Source organism: Camelus ferus, chromosome 4 (assembly GCF_009834535.1).
Source record: "Camelus ferus isolate YT-003-E chromosome 4, BCGSAC_Cfer_1.0, whole genome shotgun sequence".
NCBI lineage: Eukaryota > Metazoa > Chordata > Mammalia > Artiodactyla > Camelidae > Camelus > Camelus ferus.
In genome coordinates this window covers 57,313,399-57,337,775 of record NC_045699.1, presented here as the reverse complement: position 1 = coordinate 57,337,775, position 24,377 = coordinate 57,313,399, and the positions used below count along the sequence as shown (strand labels likewise).

The following is a 24,377-nucleotide window of genomic DNA, read 5'->3' as shown; positions in this document are numbered from 1 at the left end:
TGTGGCCATTCCAAAATCCTGCCGTGCTGAGTTGCCAACTTGTTTGCCACCTGGGAAAGTCCCCGAGCCGCTCTCTTGGCTGCGGTCCTCTGACTGCACTTGAAAAGAGGCTAGAAGGACTGACCTTTGAGGGGGAACCACCTCCCCCGATCCTCCACCCCATCTACCTTGCTGACGAGGGTGAGGTTTGAGAGCATAGCCTTGGGAGATCACGGGAGAGTCAGAATCCTGGTCGGATGCTGTGAATGCATCAGCCACTTTAACCTCAGTTCCCTTATCTATAAAGTGGGGCTAAAATGGGCACTTAACTCAAAGCAATGTTCTGAGGATCAAATGAGCTAGTACGTGTGAAACTCTCAGAAAACCTCCTGGCATGCAATAAGAACTCAAACGATATTAGGTACTTTTTACAAGCCATGCAACTTTGGGCCAGCAATTCGGTTCTCTGAGCCTGAGTTTCCCCGTCTGTGTAACGTCAGCGAGCTTGTCAGGAGACCTGACGCAGTAACCAGCCCCGACACACAGTAACCGCTCACTAAACGTTAGCTATCCTTAGTATTACTGCTGCCAAAACCTGCTCCTCCACTGTCACCAGGGGCCAGGCAGGTTTTCCTGCAGCACAGAAAGGAAGTTTATTAGCGGGAATTACCCCGTGCCGTTCAGCAGCCTCTTAATGAGATTGGTGTTATTCGAGGCTGATCCCCCTTATCAGCAGCGCTGTGAACTGCGCAGATCATGACGCTTAATTTCTCTCTATGGAGTCAATCCTTTTAATCCCGACTCAGCCTGGCTGGGATTCCGCCTGGCTTTGCACTGGATTGCCGGCAAGGCATTCTCTGCCAGCACTGGACCAGAACAAAGCAGCCCAAAGCTCTTCTCGGAAAACAAGTCGGGATGCTTGGGGGAGGTGGGGCCCCCAAAGGCGCATCCTTGATTTGCATGTTAATGGCCTCCGCCTAATTGCAGGAGGGACGGAGAAACACTGGCACCCAGACTCTCCCCTCATTAGAGCTCAGCTTCCAGAAGCCCACAGAAGGGCAGAGGGTTTCAGAGGAGGAATGAGCAGGGTCCAGGCGGTGTGCTCACGCAGCGTCCCAGCAGCCTTCCAACTTCAGCCACTGGTTCCACACGGGGTCAAGTCTAAACGCTGTGAGCTGTGTTCAAGGCCCTCCCTGGTGCAGGACAGCTGATGGCTAAGCAAACCGGAGGCATGAGACACAAGAAGACGGAACTCTGGTGGAAGGGGGCAGCTGGAGATCGCAGGTCTGTGTGCCCTTGCTTTACAGACAGAGCCCCTCAGAGAGGGGGGACAAAGCTTCCTGCCTGAGTCCCACCATGAGGAGGATGTTGGTTAGGGCAGGACTGGAACTCACGTGTCATGGTGGCCAATCCAGCTCTGTCCTGCTTTTAATGAGTATATTAGAAAAAAAATCTACCCCCCTCCCCAAATCACGTGAATTGGCGTCTAGTGCAGAGCAGACACCCAATAGATACAAGCTGAATAAACCAATGAATGAGGAGGGTCACAGTAACAGAACAGCACGTAGCCTGAGAGCCCAGCTCTAAAACGCTGTGCCAGTCCGGCCAGACCTGGAAGATTGTGTGAAAGATTTATAAAGCAAAATACAAACAATAACTAATAACGATAATAATAATAGTGACAACAGAAACAACAGCAGCTAAGCACTCAGTCTCCACCTCGAAGTCTCTTTCCTGGTCAGAACCACCAGGTGTGTCAGGCACTTTCCCCACATCATCTCCAGTGCCTCCAGGGGATTCCCTGAAGGAGGGGTGGCAGGGACCGCTAGCTCCCTCCCCTACTTTCTGTTCCCCTTGGCAGAGTGTCGGGCTGTCCCTGGGCAGTGCTCCGGGCAGGCTTCCCACCCCTGGAATTTGAGCATAAAGGTGCCACTTGTGGTCTAAAGTGGTAAAGAAGGAAGTGTGCCTCTCCCCCTGCCCGCCAGTCAGAGAGGGAGGGTGCTGTGAGCCAGGAGAGGATGGAGACACACGAAGGAAGGAGCCCGGACCCCTGCATCGCCGTGCAAAAGGCCACCCAACCAGGCCGCTCGCACCTGGCTGTGATGTGACTGAGAAAACAAGGGGCTATGCCAAACCCCTGAGAGTTTGGGACTTATCTGTTACAGCAAATTGTCTCCCTGACTAAAACAGAAATTAGGCCAGAAGTCGGTGCTACTATGATAAAAGCCTAAAATCCAAGGCTGGGTGGTCCAGAGGGGGATCTGATACTGTATGCTGGACAGATGGCAAGGCAGCTGATAAAAAATACCAGCCTAGACGGCACACCGCTAGCTGTTGCTCGCAGCAGTGGTTCTCAAAGTACGGCCCCCGGACGAGCCGCGGGGGCCTGAAGATTTGTCAGAAATCCAACTTGCAGAAATGTAAATCCCGGGCCCCACCCTAGATTCATGAATCTGAAATTTAGGGGGATGCCCAGAACTCTGTGCTTTCACCAGCCCTCCTCTGAAGCAGGCTGACGTTTGAGGACAGCCGCTCTGTGGGACAGAGTGTTCCAGTGAGTACTGACCCCTGGCTGCCCCAGGCTGCCCCCTCTCCAGTGCCATCCCTGCCTCTGCTCACCTTTAAATCAAACCACAGTCTCCTGGTCAGCTCCTACTTGGCCTGGAGGCTCAGCGCAAAAGTTACAACCTTCTGGAAGCCTTCTTCAGCTCCATCCGCATCTCTGGATGTGCGACCACGGACCCTGCTGCCACCCCTCTCCCCCTCAGGGCACAGACCACCCTGCGTTACAACTGACTGATGGGGCTCCCGTATCCTGTGACCATTTCCTGGGAGAGCGGGCTCAGGCTGGCTCTGACGAAGGGGGAAGGGAGGGCTGCAGCCCCTGGCCCACCCCAGCTGGGGGCCCTTACCTGCGTGGGACTGCATGTGCTCCAGCAGGTTGTTGTAGAACTGGAACTGGATCCCACAGGCGCCGCACGTGTAGGGTTCTGTGCGGAGAAACAAGAGCTGCTGTGTCAGGGGCAGAACGAACCCAGACGCCTTTCTGCTGGGCTGCAGGCAGCTTTGGAACTGGGAATCCAAACACATACTGGGGCTGTGCCCATGGGGCTCTGGGTCTGTCTGCTTCCCCCACTAACTAGTGAGGGAGAAACGGGGAGGAAGGGGTGATGGAGAGGGAAGATGCGCAGATAAAGACCATCGAGTGCAATCAAGCAGCATTTATGGAGTGCTTACTGTGTGCCAGGCACTGTTCTGGGCACTGGGGATGGTGAGGGGAGGACAACACTAATGGACCAAGACCTCTCTCAAGGCAGAGACCACATCTTTATTCCACAGCCCATCTCTCTGCCAGGGGATGCACACAGACAGCACTGCTTGCCGAATGAACAGATGAATGAATGAATGAATGAATGAACCAAAAACAACAGAAGGGACATGGAAGGCAGCAAAGAGAAGGGGAGAAGGGGCAAGAGAAAGGGAAAGAAGAGGAGAAACACAGCAAAGCCAGAGGAAGAGAGGGTAAGACAAGGAGAGGGAAGGGGAGAGGATGGGACGGCAGGAAGAATGAGGGCACACGTAGAAACAGGAGCATGTGTGCAAAGGACCTAGATCTTTTCATGTCTGTGTGACCAGCACTCACGGCAGTGCCCGCCACAGGGACGAGGAAGGAAGAAGAGAGAGAAGGGTGCAAAGATGGGTAAGAAAAGAGAGTAGGAAGTAGGTGGAGATGGGGCTCGGAAAAGGTGCCCTGAGGTTGCCCTGTGAGCAGGAAGGGGAGGCTGTGCTCCTGCAGGGCTGGGGGTGGCAGAGGCAGGGTGCCCATGGTCACGGCTCTGCCTGTCCCCTGTCCAAACTCCACCCGCCTGGGGTTGGGCCTCCTCCTGCCTCCACCAGCTGCCCAGGCTGCCTGGGAGGGTGGCCCAGGTCTGATGCTCCGGGGAGGTCCCGAGCGTGTGGCAGGCTGAGTTCACTCCCTGCCCTGCCTCGCCCTCTCCAGCCCCCCGATGGGACCATCACTTACTCTGTAGGAGAGGGAAAGGATTGGAAATCAGGGGACTTGCAGTTTCTGCAAAAGAGAAACAGTTTAGCTAAGTCTCTTCTGGTTCTGGTGCTCAGAGATGATGGTCATTATTTCTGTCCTTAGTAAGCAGTGAGCCAGATGGGCTCTCAGAGGAGGGCGAGCGTCTGGGTGCCAGGCTCACGTTCTACGGTAGGCCTGGGGCACAGGCGAGGCAAGATCAGCCAGGGCCATCCCCCCAGGACACCCTCAACTTTAATAAGTGAGTCCACAGACCACTGATGAGAAAACACCCGCACGTGGCTGCCCGCTTCAGGACCAGGAGTTGGGAGCCGCTTTGAGGTCCTGGCACCATGGTGGGAGTATTTGGCACCAAACATCAGGGCAGCCAAGGGAGGGCTGAGCTTTGAGGGTTTCTGTTGGCTGGCAGTTCCCCGACGCTTCCTGAGTTGTCAGCTGAGCCTCACAGGCAGGTGGCAGCGGATCGGGGCCAGATGGACTACACCGGGAATCCTGGCTCCACCACTTATAAGCTGGGAACCTGGGACAGCGATCGACCTCTCCTGAGCCTCAGTTTCCTCATCCAAAAGGTGGGGATAACAATAACACTAACCCCCACCGGGCTGTGGTAAGGATGAAAACAGGTAAGACACATACAGCTCTGAACACGTGCCAGGCACACAGTAAGCGCTCAATAAATGCTGGCTGCCGGCGGGAGCAGCACTTCACATCGTCATTCCCAATTCCGAGCACTGGCTCTGGTGGAAGGAGAGGCAGGGGGTGCAGCCTGGCTGGCTGAGAGCAGAGGCTCCCAGGAGACCGTGGTTCCAATCCCGGCCATGCTACTTATTCCTGGGTGGCCTTGGGCCGGTCACGCCATCTCTTTTATCTTTAAGGGCCACCTTTTGGAAGGGCTGAGCGGGTTACAGTTTTCAGAAGGATGAAGCAGCTTGGAAAAGTCGACATGCCGTCTGTGGTCTAAAGGATGGGGTCCACATCTTTAGGGCTCCCACAGCACATCTCAGTCCCTAACTCATCCAATCACTTGGTTTACTTAAAAAAACAACCACCCCAAAAACACCCTACCATGTGAGTGTGCAATCTGTGCGGGGCACTGGCTGAATGCCCCGCCCTTCCCCGGAACACATGTACTATTCCTACTCCGGAGCGGAGGAGAAATTGCGGGGCAACACTAAGTCACCAGCTTGTAGATGGTGGAGTTGGGGTTGCGCCTTGGCCAAAGTCAGGTTATTGCACAGAAGCTTCCATGTGCAAGTCTGAGCTCCTGGATATTTTGTAAAGCCCCTGAAAAGAGTGGTGGTCAAGCCGTGCCCATCATCTGTCTACACCCAGATGGCAGTGCCTGGCATGGTGCTGAGCACCGGCCAGCACCTAATCTAGTGAATTAAACTTCAGCTAAGCAAGAAAGCTAGTGGTGTCTTACTTCAATGTAACTGAAGGATCAGCACCCTTTCCCCATGCTGCCCTGGCTGGCACTGTGCAGACCAGCTTGCACAGAGGCTGCTCTGCTCGGACACAGGCTGCTTGTGACCACCCACAGCCCCACCAGGCTGGCCCCAGGTCTGGCCAGGGATAGCAGCCTTGGGCTGCTCTGTCCTAAAGTGCTCTATGGCTCTTCCAGGGTCCTGCAGGAGACAGTCACCAGGGGGCGCCAAAACACCACCGGGAACCTTGGCAAACCTACTTGGGCTGGTAGGGGATGGAAGGGAACCTTTGGATGCTCCCAGGTCCAAAGCAGGGCCAGATCTCAGAGCCTCGGGCTCTTAGGCCACAGCACTCTCTACTGTACCCCCTTTGCCTCTCCTGGAAAGAAAATGGCTGTGACGTTCACTCTGCGAACGTAGCAATGGCTGAACGAGGGCCATGAGATTCAATATATCGCAGGCTACGGAGAGGGGGAGTTCCTTTCTCCATGGAGAAGAGATAAAGAGAAGCCATGGTCCCCAAGACGCTGCTGAAGGTCAGAGGGATGTCCCTGGAAGAAAAGGCCCCTCCCACTTCTGCCTTGCCCTGGCCACCTTCTGATTCTTTGCTCCGGGCCTCCTCCCAACACCACCCCCTGCCCATCATGCACCACGCAGACCCCAGGGCGGACAGGGGCTGCAGCACAGGAACTGCTGGGGGTGCACTCACCGCTGGAGTTTTGGGAACTACTATTCGTTTCTTCAAAGTGGTTTTGTGCTTTGCCTTCCACCCTCCGACTGAAAGCGCTTTCTGCTGGGTGGGGACAGGAGAGAGTAAGAAAAAACCGAGGTGACTGGTCAGCACCAGGCCCAAAGGGAGCGAGATGCCAGAGGGGGCTCAGAGGCCGGGTCCGTGGGAGATACCCGTGCCTGGGCTGGGTGAGTGCGTGCCCGGGGCCTTATGCTGGGGAAGCAGCCCAGTGAGGGGCTCCAGAACCCCAAACAGGCACCTCCAGCTCCTCAGGCTCACCTGAATTGCCCGATACCTTGTCAGGACCCCAAGAGACCCCCCCCCCGACCGTGCCGAGAGTGGGTGGAGGCCCAGGCATGGGGGGATGCACGTGTGACCTGGGAGCACGCATGACAACCAGCTGATGGAGCAGATTGCAAACGGCCAGGGCCTCCCACCTCTGGCCCCCGGGGAGCCATATTTGTGACACCAAGTAATCTGGATCTGCCACTCACTACTCGCTCTGCGGCCACAGGCCTCCCCGAGGAGCAGGGAGGATGACAGTCTGTTTTCTGGTGGTGGTTCTGACAGAGCAGGAGGGCCAGACGACTGATTCCAGCTCCACCAGCTGAGGGGCCCTGGGCGAGGGAAGTTACGACAGGCCTCCTGGTGAGGTCTGGTCAGGGTTCATCCAGGGGAAGACACTGGCTCCGAAGTGACTACTGGGGTGTCTGCTTGCAGGTGGCACCTTTCTGGGTGTCTCACCCTCTCCCAGGACTCTCTGTAAACGCCAGAGTGCAGAGATAGGGTCCAACCAGGTGGAAAACACTAATTCAGGCCCTGTTCCAACATGCGGAAGGTACTGAGACAGAAAATCTGAGTAACTGGGCTTTTCCAAGCTGCTCTTGGCACAACAGGGATGCTGGATGCTCCAGGAGATAAAGCCTTCAGGGACCAAGCCAATTTGGGGCGAGGAGCCGACCCAGCCTTTCTTGAGAAACAACTTGCATGAGGATATGAAAGCCTCTGAAAAGTTCGGCTAGAGAGAGATTCACTTATAATTATTTAACCCAACCTTCCCAAATGTATGTGGCTGCTGAAGCCCATTTAAAAAATATCAGAGTCCATAAAAAAAAAAGAAAAAAATCAGAGTCCTTAATAGCCCTCAAAAATGGTGATCGTGGGAACCCACTTTGGGAAATGCCACTGTCAGCCAGTTCACCCTAGGCCAGGAGGACAAGTGCTCAGATTGTGGGGGCCGGGTCCCCAACAATCACTGGGTGATGGGAAGGGAAGCCAGAGGTGGCTCCTATAGGTCCTGGTCAACTGCCCTGTCCCCTGACCCCGACAACACCCCCTGACGCAGCCTCCTTTTCGCAGAGGCAGTCCATAACATCACAAGGAAGACCCTTTCTTTAAATGTGTCTGTAAAATGCCTGGGCTGAGAGCTACACTGCTGTCCACTTCAAGATGCCATCTGTGAGTTGGCCAAGAAAGTCCCTCAATTCTTTGTCTAGGGAAAGGGGGGCACTCTTACTTACTGAGCACCCACTATGGAACAGGCGCCGGTCCAGACACTTTACATCCCTGGTCTCCCTTAATGATCTATCAGCCCTATGAGGTCCACGTTTTTGTTCCCATTTCACAGATGAGAAGCCAGAGGAAAGAGGCTGTCCAGTTCCTGGGGCTGGCTGCTCTCCTAAATGCCCAAGATGGCAGAATAAGATTTCATCCCTGGGGCAGACGCTTCCTTTTTAAAAATGTCATGGCAGGGAAGTGATTCTGTTCTCCATTTTTATCCTCGTGCCTGCAGGGGGATGGTTACCCAACTATGGACGATTTTCAGGCAGCCTGACCCAACCTACTGGTAGAATTTAGCACAACTGAGGTTACAAGCTCACAACTGGCCTCCTATGGCTCAGCGGATAATGCAGATTTTGATCAGCTGTCCCTGCCACTGGCACCTCTGGCTGAAAGCCAGTGAGCGGTACCGCAGGTGACATCCCCGCACAGGCACATCCATCCACACAGGAGGAGCTGCCTGTGCAAGCGTGGCGGGGGCAGGGACGACTGCCAGCTCTAACGTGCAGGCTCCGGCTCACCACCTGGTGCCCTCTGTCCCGCACAGCTGGTAACCCAGGTGTGACACCCACCGCACGTCTTCGGGGTCACATAAAGGTAGCCAGAGGCAAGCCCCAAAGCCTGCTCGATGCTTATTCGGTGACACTGGGTTCCAAGAGCTGCCACAGAGCACACAGCCCTGTAGGCAGCTCTGTGCGGAAACTGCAGACGCCCAAACTCCCAGCCACAAGGTCAAGAGTAAAAGCAAGATCTGAAAGCCGTGATCCCATTATGTAGTCGAGCCAGTATCTACCACCCATGAGCTCGTGACGACCAGCCCGTTTCTGATTTACGACTACTGTTGTCAAAAATCAAGGGCCAGACTCTTCTCTACACAGAACCTGAAAGCCATGACCTTCAAGGGTAATCACCTACCTACTCTCCTTTTGGGAGAGCAACAACAAACGTATCTTCAAACATTTCAAGAATTACATCCTTGCTCCTGATTAGCCTCCTGAACCAGAGTACAGGCAAACACAACTAATCCCTTGGCCTGTCATTGGTTCAGCCTCCTCGTTCATTTGAGTTCTCAGTTTGATCGCTTGTACGTTTAATGAGTGGCTCTGGGCCTCTTGAAGGCATCTGAAAGGCTTGCAGTCCCAGAAGGACCACATCATCACTTTACCCTACGTCCCACACATGTTGGCGGGATGCTCAAAGCTCTTTCCATCCAGGTATGAATCAGGATTCCTGATTAGCTGGTACTCAGCACACAGTGTGTCTCAGCAGTTTTCCTTGATACTGATAAGAAAATGGCTTCTGTGAACCTTTCACTGCCTTTTCACCCTTCTGGAGTCTGAGCCCCTTTCTGCACAGACTCCAGCACCACTGGAGCCAGCATCCATCCATTGGTTTCCCGCTGGGCTATGGCTCATGGAGAGGTTTCACGAATAGTACTAGGTAGACAGAGGCCAAGAGAACAGAGCTCCCAGACAACCACTCTTCTTCACAGAGAGCAGCTCTTTGTAGGAATGAGTTTTTAGATTGGGTTTTCTGAAAGATGGGCAAGGCAAACTCATGCCAAGAGGGTCCAGGCAGGTGACATAAATGGATGGACTGGGCTGGATGCGAGACAGACAACAGTGTGGTCACAATGAGAAATGGCACCTGCCACGTGGCCACGGTGTTGGGGAGGCAGGAGGGAGTGGTGGGGACTGTGGAAAACTGGAGAGCACATGCTCTACTGGAGGAGGCAGCTGTGGCTCAGCCCCAAGGCAACTGCTGCCCTGCAGGAAAGTGGGCCCAGGACTGCCAGATCTGACTTTTCAATGTCAGCTAGAAATCAAACGTTTTATATAAAAATCTAATGTTCAAACGTTGGCAATTAATTTAAAAGAATTTAAAGCCCTTTAGGCCATGACCTGGGAAAAAAATATTCTGCTTAAAAAAAATTAGTCTGCAAACCATCTTGTACAACCCTCTGAGTTATGTAAGAAAACCTAGACTCAGAGAGCTTAGGTGGCTTGCCATGGTCACACAGCCAGCCAGAGGCAGAGCCGGGACCCAGGTTTGCCCCAGAGAACTATGGGACCTCCACTCTCACTCTTGCAAGGGAACAATGACCCCGGGCACAGCTGTGGCAGGTGGAAAGAAGGGCGGGGAGCGGAAGAAGTGTGAGGGTAACATAGGCCATTGGTACCTGCGGTTGCCTTGCTTGCTGGAGATCCCGAATTTGGAGTGCGGAACGTCTGGGTTTGGGTGGCTGGAGGGGTGCGGTGTAAGAGGGTGGCACATCGGACCACGGAGGCCGGAGCCTTTTTCCCCGACTGGTTCGTCTGGGTCTTCGCTGCCACGAAGCGTGGAGACGGGGAGACCTCTGGATGCGAACACTCAGAGCCCGTGTCTGGATCATCCGGTGGCTCCCACCCGGGGGCGGTACCTGAGAGGGTCACGCTCTCAGTCCCCGAGGGCCCTTGGAGCTGGCCCAGGACATGGCCTCTCGTGGCCACAGACCCCCCATTCTCGAGGGTCAGAACTTCCTGGTCCACAGAGAGCAAGGGCTCTGGCTCCCGCCCAGAGCCTGAGAAAATCTGGGAGTCTAGAACCCTCCCCAGCTTCTCCTCGAGGGAAGCCTGGTCACCAGCTCACACTCAGCATCGCCTGGAGCCGCTGACCAGCCCACTGGTGGTTCATCCCTAACTCTTGACCAGCCTAGGCTCTGAGTGTCTAAGAACTTGGCCTGGACCCATGCTCGGAGCACCTGCATTACTCAGCCCAGGCCCAAGTTCATTTCTGAGAACGTTGGCTTCCAAGCCTCTTTTCCTTCCAAGGCAGGCCGGCTCAGAAGGAACGACAGACAGCAGAGAGGCAGAGACCTGTAGGGCTGTTTGGCAAGGGAGCGAGAAATGCCATCACAAGGTTTGAGGGGAAGTGGCTCGTGGTGCTCCCTGGGCACTGCCTGGGAATTGATGCTCTCAGGGGACAGTGCTCAACCCAACACCCGACGATTTAATGGAAAAAAGTGTAGTAGCTCCCTGGTGATGTCTGGGGCAGCTTGTGTCACCATTTCCCAGACCTATTGCCTCCCTCACCTGAACTCTCTGCAGAAGCTAGAGTCCCTGAGAAGCGGGGGCCGACCATCGGGTGGTCTAGGGTGGCAGCAGTCTGCCTCCTTCATGCTGCCTGGAGACATAACTACCAGTGGTGGCAAGTCCCTGAACATGGCTACGGTCCCATGTTCAAACCAAAGGGGCAGGGGGCAGTAGTTTCACTCAACTGCAACTCTTGCCCTTGAAGGTGAGAGCGAACTAGGCAGCAAGAGAAGGGACCCCTTGGGTGCTGAGCGGGGGCTCCCAGAACCCACAGGCACTGGGAACACATCCCGAGGGCACCACCTTGCCACAGAGCCTGGCCAGAGCCTGACAAGGACCCTGCTCTGCTGCCTGCCTCTGTGGGCAGAAGACAGGCCTCCTTATGCCCCTGCTCCCAGGGCAGTGTCCATCCTGGGCATCAGATGCTGCGCCCACCACTCTCACAGCCAAATATCAGCAGGCGCTCCCTGAGCCTCCATCTCTACCCATTCCTGGCAGCTGGGGACACCGAGGCCCAGAGAAGCAGGAGGCAGGGTCTTGTCCAAGGTCACATAGGACCGAAAGCACTGAGGTGAGCTCAGAGGACTCAGACTGCTCCCTTGTCCCTTTGGGGAGCTCAGCACCTTTCTACCACAGTAGTGGCCAGATGCCAGGACCTAGGGATGACAGTACTCTGGTCATGGTCCCTTAAGCAAGCCCTCACCTGCCCCACCTGAGTCCTAGGAGGAACCCTCAAGGCTCAGTGAGAGGAGAACACAGGTGTCCCTCACTACTCCCCCTCCCCACGCCGGATTCTCACTTTCTCAGTCAGGATCTGGAGAGCTGTGGGCAGGGAAGGGTGCTTATGTATGTTCCCCTTCTCTTCCTCCCTCCCTTCCAGAGGTAAGGATCTCGAAGGCCCCGAGTCCAACCAGGAGTGTGGCTCATCTCACAATTTCCAATGATTTTTTTAGCCACAGAATAAACCTACACATCAAACTCTGAGGTAGGTGTCCAGCACCCAGCCTCTGATTTCCCCAGTCTCCCTCAAGCGCAGTCTGGGGAGTGAGGCTGACCCACCTCTCAATCCCAGGTCTGTCATCTCCAGCCTCTGTCGTCTTGGACTTTTTATTTCCCCTCTTGGTCTTAGTCCTCCCACTCCTCAACCTCCACTGATAAAAGTGGGACACCCATCTCTGCCCAACCACCCTCACAGGGATTCTGAGAGACTCCACGAGAGTCACAGAAGCACCTTGAATGGCAAACTACTCTTCAAATGTAAGCAGTTATTACTCCTTTTTTTTGTTTTTTTGTTTTTTTTTTTGTTGTTGTTGTTTTGTTTTTTTTAGGGATAAGGAAACCAAGGCCCAGAACGGTTAATAAGTTAAAGGCCACACAGTTAGTGCCAAGATGGGGCAGGGGCTCAAGCCCACCACCTTCTCAAGGAGGCTTTTGCACAAGGCCACGTGGTCCCCCTAGGTCCTAACACACACCCCGGGGGACCTGGGCACAAGGGACAGAGTAGTTCTGAGCAATAAACTGAGCATGTTGCTTCCCCTGTTAGGCCTCAGTCTCGACCAGGCAGAGTGGTTTCTAGGAGGCCCTCCAGATCAGATCTTTTTATAGGCTACGATGCTGTCAAAACCCTGGCATTCCGTGTGCAAGAGCCTCTCCTTCCCTGTGGCAGGGGGCTCAGGGACACCCCAGAAGCACATAATACAATAAACCTTAGGGCATCACCTGCTTGCTCTGGCCTGGGACCTGCCCACCTCCTGTCCTCTCGGTCCACAACACCCTCTCTCTTTCAAGCTTCATGGCCTTTGCTCAACCTAGTCCCTCTGCGTGGATCACTACTGCTGGTCCTATGTACCATCACTTCCTCGAGTAGCCCTCCCTGATCCCCACGTGGTCATTTATCTTTCACCCTCCCTCTCCTCTTCCCTTCTAAGATCTGACTGCCACCAGTAATGACACAATCTTTTGATCAATGGCTCTTTCCCCAGTGTCCTGTATGTTCCGTGAGAGTAGGGACTCCACCAGGTTGGCTCAACCATGCACTCAGTGCCTGGCACATTCCCTGACACACAGGAAATACTCAACAGATACTGTGGAGTCAGGGATCAATGCACGAATGGCTCAGAACCACTTAAATAGAGCACATCAAAGATGGGATGCCCAAGAGAAGGCATAAGAAGCTATCTCACATGTTATCTTCCCATTGGTCCCAAAGGTATAAGGCAGATAGGGACAAAGAGGCTCAGAGAGGTATGGGCACCACTCCAGGGTCACAGAGCAGGTCAGGGCTGAACCAAGATGAATTTCCCAGGCTCCTAACTCATTTCACTCAATAGTTTGCTCCATCTGTTGATCTTCTCACATGAAATATTATCAAGCAGGAATTCCTACCTGGGCTTTGATCAAAAAAGGAAGAAAAAGTTTCAGAGAGGTTGGCTGATTGCTCTTATAAGAAACATGAGATGTTTACACATACACACGAGAGATATTTAAAAATTAAAAAGCACCATGGTCTCTCCTTTTTGTAAAACTGAAAATTTAACTGGGGCAAAAGAAAAAATTTTCTAAGAATATTAAGAGTCGAGAAAAGAAATGACGCAGCTGAGAGGGCGGAAAGACTGGAGGTCTTCTGGAATCTTTACGCGGTAAAGGTGGGTGGAAATGCACTGGAAGCAAAAGGGAATAGGGTGCTCAAAGGCTGGAGGCGGGAATGAAAGGGAGACGTCGCGGAAGAGGAGTCTAATTTGGGAAGCGCTGATCTTAGATTTGTCTTAGAAAGAGAACAGTAGTCCTTACACTTCTGACCATGAGGCAACACCTGGCGCAAGACTAACCCGCCTCCAGATGCAACTGCAGAGCTGGACAGAAAGCATGAGACAAGAATTTTCAGACCTTGAATGGCAGATTGTGCAAGAGTATGAAAGGACCTACTGTGAGTCCCACGATCACTCCAGCTGTCTGCCTGGAGAGAACTTCTGGATCATGGCACAGAGATGGAGCTGGGAGGATGCAGTGCAACCTCAATGAAATGAGAGCCAGCGATCAGAGTTTAGGGCTTCTGAGGTGGCTGGAATTTGCAGGCCAGGAAAACAAAGAGGAGGCAATTGTGCAAAAAAAAAAAAAAAAAAAAGAACTCTAGAAATGCACAAAGCGTTCCCTGGAAGTTTTTAGCTGAGCACCAAACTGTATTTGTGCAGAGGAAGCTTCTGCAAAGACTGGCAGCCAGAAGTTACTGGGGGGCTGGGAGCCAAGTGAAGATTCAGAAATCGCACAAGGTGAGAAGGTAAGTTTGAGTTCCACCTGCCAGAGAGATCCTGCTGAATACCTTGGGAATTCAGTTGGGACCCAGAAAAGCCATGCCTCAGAAGGATTACTCTAACCCTAGAATAAGGACTGCTCTAGAACTGCCCTAACACAGCTTTAAAACAAGCCTTTGAAGTATCAAGTTGATCTGTAAGTAAATTAACTGCCTGCCAAAACAAAATTCAATACTTCTTAAAAAAAGGCAACAAAATCCAGACACTTAAAAACATTGCATCCACAATGTGCAGCACACAATAAAAATTATTCGTTAGGTGAAGCAAGAAAATGTAAGTAATCATCAAGAGGAAAAAGATCATTAGGAACATAGAGAAATGACAGGGATCATGTAATTAGCAGATAAGGACATTAACACAGCTATTGTAAATATGCTCAAGGATTTAAAGGATAACATGAATATAATGAAGAAGGAAATGATGTAAAAAGGAACCAAGTGGAAATTGCAGAGGTGAAAAACATGACAGCTGAAATGAAAAATTCACTTGATGGACATTTCTAATATAACAAATTAGACACTGTAAAAGAAAAAACCAGAAACTTGAAGATAGGACACTAGAAACTATCCAACTTAAAAAACAGAGCTTCAGTTGATCTGTAAGCATCATAAAATAATCAAATATACATATAATTAAAGTCTCAATAGAAAAGAAAAGACAGTTGGAGAAGAAAAATCTTTGCAGAAATACTGGCTGAAAATTTTCGAAATTTGATGAAAATTGTAAACTCACTGATCCAAGCAGCTCAGAGAATGCTAACCAGGATAAAGACAAAGAAAACCACACATCATAATGAAATTTGCTGAAAATCAGTAATACACAGAAATATTTTAAAGCATCCAGAGAAAAGAGACACATTAAATATAGAATAACAATCAGAATGATCTCTGACTTCTTATCAGAAATAACATAAACCAGGAGATAAAGGGATGACATTTTAAGGTCCTGAAAGAAAAATTTCTCAGCCTAGAATTTCATATACAAAGAAAATAGCCTTTAAAAGAAAGAGTGAAATAAAAAGCATCTTCAATTCAGACAATCTTTCATCAACAGACCTACCATACAAGAAATGTTACAAGAAGCTCTTCAGGGAATAAAGGAAAATCATAATAGATAGAATTCCGATTTATAAAAAGGAAAGGAAAGTATAGAAAATATTAATATGTGGGTAAACATAAAAGGCATGTTCCTATTTCTTAAACACATAACTGTTCAAAGCAAAAAGAATAATTGCTGGATTTATAACTTATGTAGATGTTCATGTATGATAGAATAGCACAAAGGACAGGAGGGGAGTAAACAGAAACACACTGTTGTAAGATTCTTGGATTATGCATGATGTGTTACTACAAGGTTATGGTAGATTGTAATACATTAAAGATGAATATTAAAAACCACAGAATAACCACTAAAAAAGCCATAAAGCTAACAGAGGAAACAAAAAGGTTCTTGATTAATATCAAAAAAGGCAAGAAAAGGTAGAAAAAATGAAGAATAAGAACAGATGGGACAAATGGGAAAAATTATAACAAGATGGTAAATTTAAAACCAACCACATCAATAAATTATATGTAAATGGATTAAACACTTCAATGAAAAGGCAGGAATTGCCCAACCGGATAAAGGAGCAAGAACCAACCAGATGTACACACTTCATATATAGGGACATAGATAGATGTAAAGAAAAGGATGAAAAGAGATTTACCATAAAATACCAATCCTACGAAACATGTAGTGACTATATTAATAGCAAATAATGTAGATTTCAGGACAACAGATATTATAAGAGATTTTAAAAAGGGCACTGTGCAATTTTAAAAAAGGTTAATTCATCAAGACACAATGATCCTCAGCGAGTGCTCCTAAAAACAAAGTTTCAAAATATGTGAATCAAAAACTGACAGAACTAAAGGGAGAAACAGAATACCCACAATTATAGTCGCAGATTTTAATGCTGCTCTCTCTACTTAATAGAGCAAGGAGATTTTTTTTTTAAGAGCCTGAAAAAGTATAGAGATTTGAACAACATTATTAAACAACTTAACCTAATTGACACTATACTCAGGGAACACTCTTCCCAAATCACTCTATGAGGCCAGCATTACTCTGATACCAAATTAGTCAAGGACATTTTAAGAAAAGAAAAGTAGACTGCTGGTTGAAATGTAAAATGGCGGAACAGCCTGGCTGTTTATTAAAAGTTAAACATACACCTATCATATGATCCAGGCATTCCTACCCTAAGTATTTACCCAAGAGAAATGAAAGCATTTGTCCACAGAAAGACATGTACACAGATATTCACAGAAGCTTTGTTTGTATTAGATCCAAACTGGAAACAACTCAAATGTTCATCCATAAGGAAACAGATGAAGGAAACTGTGGTATCTATATTTAGACCATCACTACTTATCAATTAAAAGGAGTGAACTACTGATACATGTAAACATGAATGAATCTTTAAACAATTATGCTGAATGAAAAAAACCAGACCCCATCTCACACACACAGAAAGAGTAGATACTATAAGATTCCATATTCGCAATATTCTAGAAAATACAAACTAATCTATAGTAACAGGAAACAGATCAGTGCTTGCTGGGGCATGGGGAAGTGGTGAGTGAGGGATTATAAAAAGGCACAAGGAAAATTTGGGGGATGATGGATACGTTCACTATCTTGATTGTGGCGATGGTTTCATGGGTGCATACAAAGGTCAAAACATCAAATTGTTTACTTTAAATATAGGCACATATTTTAAATTATGACTATGATTAACAAACCACTGACTGAATTCGGGCTACTTCCCTAATTATAGGACTGTAGTTCTCTGCCCTTGAGGGGTCAGTTTTAGGAGTGGCATTGAAAGCCAGGTAAAATCCTAGGGAATTTTGGATAGAAGTTATCAGAAAACACGTACCTGAAAGCAAATTAACTCTACAAACTACCCTAGGTCTTCAAATAATTTAGATGCCTTTCCAAGAAAGAGAAGTTTCAAATAAAGAAGTCATTCTTTTGCCAAAGAAGAAACATCTCAACACTGTAATGTTCTTTGGTTCACTGCATAGTTTTTGGATAGACTTAATGTATTTTAACAAAGGACAGGCACAGTAACTTATTTTTTTAAAAAATCAAACCATGTAATTTACCACATTATCAGAATAAATGATAAGAATCATAGAACCATCTCAATAGATGTAGAAAAAAACACATAACAGGAATTTAGGATAAAAACGCTCGGTAAACTAAAAAGAGAAGGTAACTTTTTCAGCTGATAAAGGAGCATTTATGAAAAGCCATTTCAGCTAACACGATACTTAATGATGAAAATGATGATATTTAATGATGAAAAACTGAACCCTATGATTGTGAACCAGGCAGAGATATTCACTCATTTCATTTATTGAACATTGAACTGGAGGTGCCTAATTAGCATAATGAAGAAGAAAAAGAATAATAAAAGAAAAAAAGAAGTAAAGCTGTCTTTATTAGCAGATGACATCAGTATGTACAAGGAAAATTCTAAGAAATTTACAAAAAAAGCTTTTAGAAGTATGAATGAATTTAGTAAAGTTGCAGGATATGAATTCAGTGTACAAAATCAATTCTGTTTATATGTAACAGCAATAAAAACAGGAAATTAAAAAATCACAGCATTAAAAAACCCATAAAATACATAGATATAATTTAATGAAATATAATTTAATGAAAATACAAACTATTGCTGAGAGAAATTTAAATAGACCTAAACCAATGGAGAGACATACCATGTTCATGGATTGGAAGATTCAATAATATTATGATGTCTATTCTCCCCAGATTGGTCTATAGATAGTGTAATCCTAAACAAAATCCCAGTTGGATTCTTTGTAGAAACTGGCAAGAAGACTAACATTTATATTGAAAAGCAAAATTCCTAGAATAGACAAATATTTTTAAAACACACAAAGCTAAAAAAACTGAGAGCACCTGATTTAATACTTACTATAAAACTCCAGTAAATAAGACCATGGCATAAACACAAATAAATCAGTGGAACAGAAATAAACTCACACTTACTCATGCATTCAACTGATTTTCAACAAAGGTCCAATACAATAGGAAAAGGACAATGATTTCAACAAACAGTGTTGAAACAACCAGATATCCATATGGAATAAAGTGAATCTCAAATCATACCTCTCATCATTCACAAAAACCAGCTTGAAATGGATCAAATCCCTAAGTGCAAATGCTGAAAGTATAATGCTTCTAAGAGACAATAAAAGAAAATAATTTCTCCCACCTTGAAGTAGGCAAGGACATCCTATGAAGGACCCAGAAGACACTAACCATAGGGAAAAAAATGTTTAATTAGACTTTATCAACGTGAAAAACAACTGCTCATCAAAAGATAATGTATGAAAATCAACAGGCACACCAAAGACTGGGAGAAAATGTTCACAATATATACATCTGATAAAGAATCTGGATCCAGAATATATAAAGAACTCCTACAATTTAACAATAAAAAGACAAACAACCCAACCAAAAAATAGGCAAAAGACTTAAACGATTCCCAAAGTAAAATATACAAATGGCCAGTAAGCAAGTGAAAAAACTGCTCAAAATCATTAGTCATCAGGAAAATACAAATTAACACCACAGTGAAATGCCACTACACACTCACCATAATAGCTAGAAATAAATAGCTTCCTACCACCAAATGTTGGCAAGAATGCAGAGCAAGTGGAACTCCCATCCATGGCCGGTGGGAGTCGAAGGTGCTGTAGCTGTCTTGGGAAATTGTTTGTCAGTTCTTAAAAAGGTAAACATACTCTCCCCTACGACCCAACAATTCTACTCTTTGGAATTCATCCAAGAGAAATGAACACATATGCCCACAAAAAGCCTCATACAAGCATTTTCATAACAGCTTTATTCATAGTAGCCTAAAACTGGAAACAACTCAAATGAAATGAGCAAATGGCTAAACAAACTGTGGTATTTTCACACAACAGAGTATTGCTCAGCAGTAAAAAAGAACGAACTGATATATACAAGATGTATGAATCTTAAAAACATTTTGCTAAGCGAAAGCAGTCAGACCCAAAAGAGTACATATTATATAATGCCAGTTGTAAGATCTCCTTCCACAGTCAGCCCAGGTCCTTCTGAATACTCTTGCCAGACCTGGGGGTGGGGTTCTCAAGGACTGGCCCTGGGTACTACTTGATGAAGCCATCAAATCTAGACCCCAATTCCACACAGAACCCATGGATATAACAAATCTCTAGATTCAAAGGCCACTGGGGGCGGCGGGGCTATTTCTTGTTCAGCCTTAGGGAATCAATTCTCTGCTGCACATGCCTAAATTTCTCACTCTGCATTTTAAACACAGATGATCCTGGAGTCCCCAGACTTCAGGAGTAGGAAGAAATGCGAAGTAGTAGAGAAGAGAGATGCACTCAAACAGATGCAGAATGACAAAGAAAGAGAGTCCACAACAGAGAGAATAAGAAAATGAAGAACAGAGAAAGAGGAGACAGCCTTTCAGGAGCGAAGCACCTGGATATCAGGGAAGAAATCAGGGTGCAATCAAAGCATCCCTTCCTGCTGTACCATCTGACATGTGATGCAGGGGAACTTCACGGTTAAGAGTATGGGCCTGCAGCTCTCCTGCCAGGGTTCAAAACCAAGCTCCCCTCTTATTAACTCCATGACCTTACTCAACTTGTTTCAGAAGAGCCATTTGAAGGAAGAGCAGAAGCTGCCTGAAGGTTTTCTCCAAAGGCTGAAACCCAGGTTGCAGGCTGGCTTCGTGACTAACACCTAACTGTAAGTGCATTCTGGGTAGCATCTCCTCTGGGCACCAGGGAGCAGGGCAGTTGCTGCTTCCCTGGAGAGCACAGGTGGAGTGCCCATGCACTGCGGCCCCTGTCCCTGCTTGTTGAAAGCAGGATCCCCAGAGGGGTCTGGGCCTTGGAGCTCAAGCCCAGCCACATAACAGCCCTGATGTCTCAGCACCAGCACCATTAGTAGCTCAAATGGATGGGTTGGTGCTCTCCCTGACACAGGACTGGCCATGTGGTGGGCGCTGAATAACCATACATCCTGAGCCTGGGTGGCAGGACAGGCTCCTCTAGTTGGGCCGCTAGATGCCCACCTGAGGGTCTCCTTTTGCTGCAGATGCCTGGAATCCAGACACCTGGGCTGAAAGGACCTCGAGAGCTCCTACAGGTGGAGCTCCCACAGGTCTGAGCCCAGAGAATAGAGGTGTCAGGCACAAGGTCACCCAGCAGTCAGGGGCCGAGAAAGACAAGAATCTTAGCCCAGTGTTCACTTCAGGATGCCCACAGGGAGTCCCCTCAGCCCTGCCCCTCTGCCCAGCAGGCAAGAATTCCTGGGGAAGCTGCCTCCGCCACCTCTGGGCTCTGGACTCCTCCCCTAGTCCACCTGAAAGCCCTCTGGGGCCACCTGCCTGTGCTGCTCCTGTTAGGGCTCCAAGAGGGTCAGGCCTCCCACAATGTAGGCAGCTTGAACCCTGATCATCTTGCAAATTCCCTCCCCCTCCCTGGACCTAAATCTTCCCATCCATAGACTGTGAAGTGGGCTCCCCAGAGCTCTGCTGTGACAAACAAAAGCAGGGATACTCTCGGACACCTCCCACACATCCCACCCTACTGCCCTGCGACTCTGGTTAAGCCCCACTCTGTCAGAACTCTGGTTGAGGACTGAGGGCCCTCTTAGCCCTGGGGACCTAAGAATGGAGCCCCCTCTGACATCCAGAGGGGAGCTGGGAAATCAGCTGCATCAGGAGAATGGAAGGCCAGGATGTCCCTGTGGGAAGGATCCTTAGGACCCTTTCCCTTCCAGGCCAGGGGGGAAGAATCGACTGGGGGCCAGAGATAGGAGGGGGCCTGCCCAAGGCCACACACAAGCCTGTGACCCTACTGGGACTAACACCTGGGGCTTCCAAGGCCTGGCTTGGTGTTCCTTCTGACTTCTTACTGCTTCCACCTCCAAGGGCAAAGCTGTCTTTTCTAGCTGACGAGTCACCCGCTAGCCTGGGTTAAGCACTACACTGGTTCGCACTGACGCTGCATCACCCGATGCTGGATGTGGAGGAGGGGGCTCAGGAACCATATGATTTGGAGGTGCTTAGAAGAGATGGGGACAGAGCGACTGGACTTGGACAAGTGATGCCCACCATTCCTAACCCAAAATCCATGTGGGCCCCGGGCCTCTGAGACCACTAAGGGAAGACTCAGGCTCTCCTGGCTCAAGGGTGGGGCTTTCTCATCTATGGCAGTCAGGTGGCCCCAGGTGGGAACAGGGCACCTAGAAACTGACCCAGAACAAGTCCACCTTTGCTTTCACCCTCCCCTGGCAAAACTCCAGGCCCCCAGTCTATGGCTGGACACCCCCTCCCCCAGCCAGAGAAGGTACTCACTGATGGGGGCGTGTAAGGCCACGTGCTCCTGGTAGGGCGTGTAGTACTTGTACTGCTTTCCGCAGAATTCACAGGTGTAATTGCCGGTTTCTGTCCGAGGAGAAAGAAGTGTGGGAATGGGCCCCTCCAGAAGCAGCAGCATGCTCCCTCCCACTAAATGCCTCCTCATTCTGGGACCACCAGTTAGAATCAGGAGCCCACCTGAGTCAGACTCCCTGGGTTCAAATCCCAGATCCTCTATTTAAAGTTGTGTGACTTTAGGCAAATCTCTTAACCTTTCTGTGCCTCAGTCTTCCTATCTATAAAGTGGGGGTAACAGCAGGACCACCTTCTAATAGGATTGCTGTGAGGATTAAATTTGTATGTCACGTGCTTAGAACAGTACCTGGCACACGCTGTCCTCCTCCATCACTCCACCCCTGGGCCCCAGTGCTCAGGAAACATAGGGGACCTGAGTTGACCTCCAGTGTCAACCTCTCCATCAGCCCCTCTACAAGCCCTGCCCTCTGCAATGGCCACATAAGGGTCCCCTTATCTCCAGGACCTTCCCGGCCCCCAAGCACCCCCCACCCTCAGATAGAAGGGGCCACATCTTCCTCTCAGGTCCCACCGGACTTCATCTTTACCTCTCTTTTGGCACTGCCTAACTTCTTTCTTCTTAAAAATTTCTGATGTAATACTGTTCACTGGGGGAAAATTATAAAATACTGATAAATACAAATACAAAATTTTAAATATAAGAGAAACTTCAATCATCTATAATTCCCAGAGTAGCAGCTACCCCTTGGGGTAGAGCGTGCACCGGGCCACTTGCCCCAGACCCCACCCCTCACTCCCATCTCATCCAGGGTGTGCTTCCCTCACTGACGTCAGCTGTCTGGCTCCTACGGGCCTTGAATTAGCCAGCCCTGATCTATACGCTCTTTGTAACCTGGCGCACTCAATCGACAATCTTTTGTGGACATCTTGCTCAAATCAATAAACATCGATCTTTACTGCATTTATTGGCTGCCTGGTTCCCACTGGACTCTGGAATTTGCTGAGCCAGTCTCCTAAACCAGAGGACACTTAGATTGCTTCAAAATTTTTTCCCTTATTAAAAAAAAAAATGCTGGGATCCACATCCTTGTAGAAATTTTTGCACACCTGCTCATTATTTTTGAGTATCACTGCAAAATAAAGATTATTGCTCATAATCTTTGCACATTATTTCCTCAGGATAAATTAAGGGTATGCATCTTTAAGGCTTTTGATCACCATAGCATCAACTACTCACTGAAAGGCTGGGCCAATTTTCATCCCAATCAGAAAGATGTGAAAATGACTGTTTCCACGTACTATAGCCAGCAGTAAGCACTATCAGTCTTACGGACCTGCCAGGGAGAACTACACTGTAACTGCTGGCTTTCTTTCCCATTTCTTTGAGTTCTAAGGAAACTGACTATTTTTCAGGATTAATTAACGGTGGTTTTTCTTTTTTTTTTTCTTTTCACACAATACAGAAGCTTTAAAATTTTTGGTAGTTAAATAATTTTTGTAACTGATTCATGAACACTGGTAAAGATATATTATTTGCTCTTTGTAGGCTTTGAAGCTGTTTGATCAACTGTATTAATTGTGTTACTCAAACTCTATATGATCTTGTTTCTCTCCTTGCTCCATCAAAGATTAAATGTTGTGATCAATCCCTCCATCTCATTGTCTTTCTGAATTTATTTTGTATATTTAGATATAATGTTGTTTGATGCATGTAGGCTCTTGAGATCAAAACCTTTATTAAGATTACACTAATTTCTAACACAGTGCTTCTCAAAATGTGGTCCCTATCTGCAGCAACTGCAGACCAGTTAGAAATGCAAATTCTCAGGACCTATCCCAGACTGAAAAGAAAAATTCCAGGGATGGGATCCAGCAAAACTGTTTTAACACGTCCTGTAGAAAATCCTGCAGTGTGGGAAAGTTCAGAATCACTGCTCTAACATTTAATTACACTGTTTTATTAGTTCATCTGGTATTAGTATAATTAATTCTTGATAATTCGTTAGATCATCCTTTTTGCTGGTTTTCATGTGTCTAAAGCCATTTCCCTAAATTTTCTTGCACTTTTATTCATCCAACAGATACGGTGCTTAAAAGCTGGCACAAAATATCGAGCAAAAACAGTCATGGCTCCTGCCTTCAAGGAGATTATAGTCTAGAAAAGGAGATAGAAAAATTTAAAAAATCACACACAAAAAATTAAAACTGCAACCACAATGGGTGGTGTTCTTAAGGAGACATTCACAGTACTGTGAAAATCCTAGCAGGGAATTCAATTTAGTTAATGGAGTAGAAAAGAGTTCCCTGAGGAATAGAAGAGTAAAAGATAAGGAATTAACTAGCTATGTCTCTAATAAACCATCAATAATTGGACCATTTTAAATCAACATGAGAATCTTCGTCTTCTAATAAAGAAAACTGTACCATTTGCGTTTATTGCTATTACTGAGTGGCTTTACTTGTTTTATGATTCTTTCCCTTTCATATTCTTCCCTTTCTGGTTTATTCCCTTAGTTCTCAGTTGTCTGATACAGGAACTCTTTTCTTTGCCTTCCCATTACTCCCCAATATTCCATCGTTCTCCAATATTTTCCATTGCTTTAGATAGTACATAAGATATATTTCTCTAATTATTATAGGCAAGTAGGAAGTGATATTTGCACATCTATTGCCACTGAGAAAAGCAGTTTAATTCCATGCTTCTCAAACTTCAGCCTGAGTAAGAATCATCCAGAAAGACTGTTACAACACAGACTTCTGAGTCCCACCTCGGAGATTCTGATTCCACA

The 24,377-nt window shown here is 48.0% G+C and overlaps 1 protein-coding gene across 15 annotated transcripts in view; it reads right to left on the bottom strand.

Annotated features, from left to right (window-relative positions):
- Positions 1-24,377, bottom strand: part of ZNF618 (zinc finger protein 618) — a 165,201-nt gene that overhangs the window by 14,192 nt on the left and 126,632 nt on the right. For 3 of the 15 annotated variants that reach the window (XM_032478255.1, XM_032478246.1, XM_032478256.1), the window contains 6 exons: positions 22,176-22,235; positions 21,550-21,639; positions 9,915-10,154; positions 6,155-6,238; positions 4,004-4,048; positions 2,892-2,969 (listed from right to left, as the gene is read on the bottom strand). In XM_032478255.1, coding sequence (XP_032334146.1) covers positions 2,892-2,969; positions 4,004-4,048; positions 6,155-6,238; positions 9,915-10,154; positions 21,550-21,639; positions 22,176-22,235 — 597 coding nt within the window. The remainder of the gene's footprint in view (positions 1-2,891; positions 2,970-4,003; positions 4,049-6,154; positions 6,239-9,914; positions 10,155-21,549; positions 21,640-22,175; positions 22,236-24,377) is intronic. The other 12 variants (XM_032478241.1, XM_032478242.1, XM_032478243.1 and 9 more) reach the window with 12 other exon arrangements.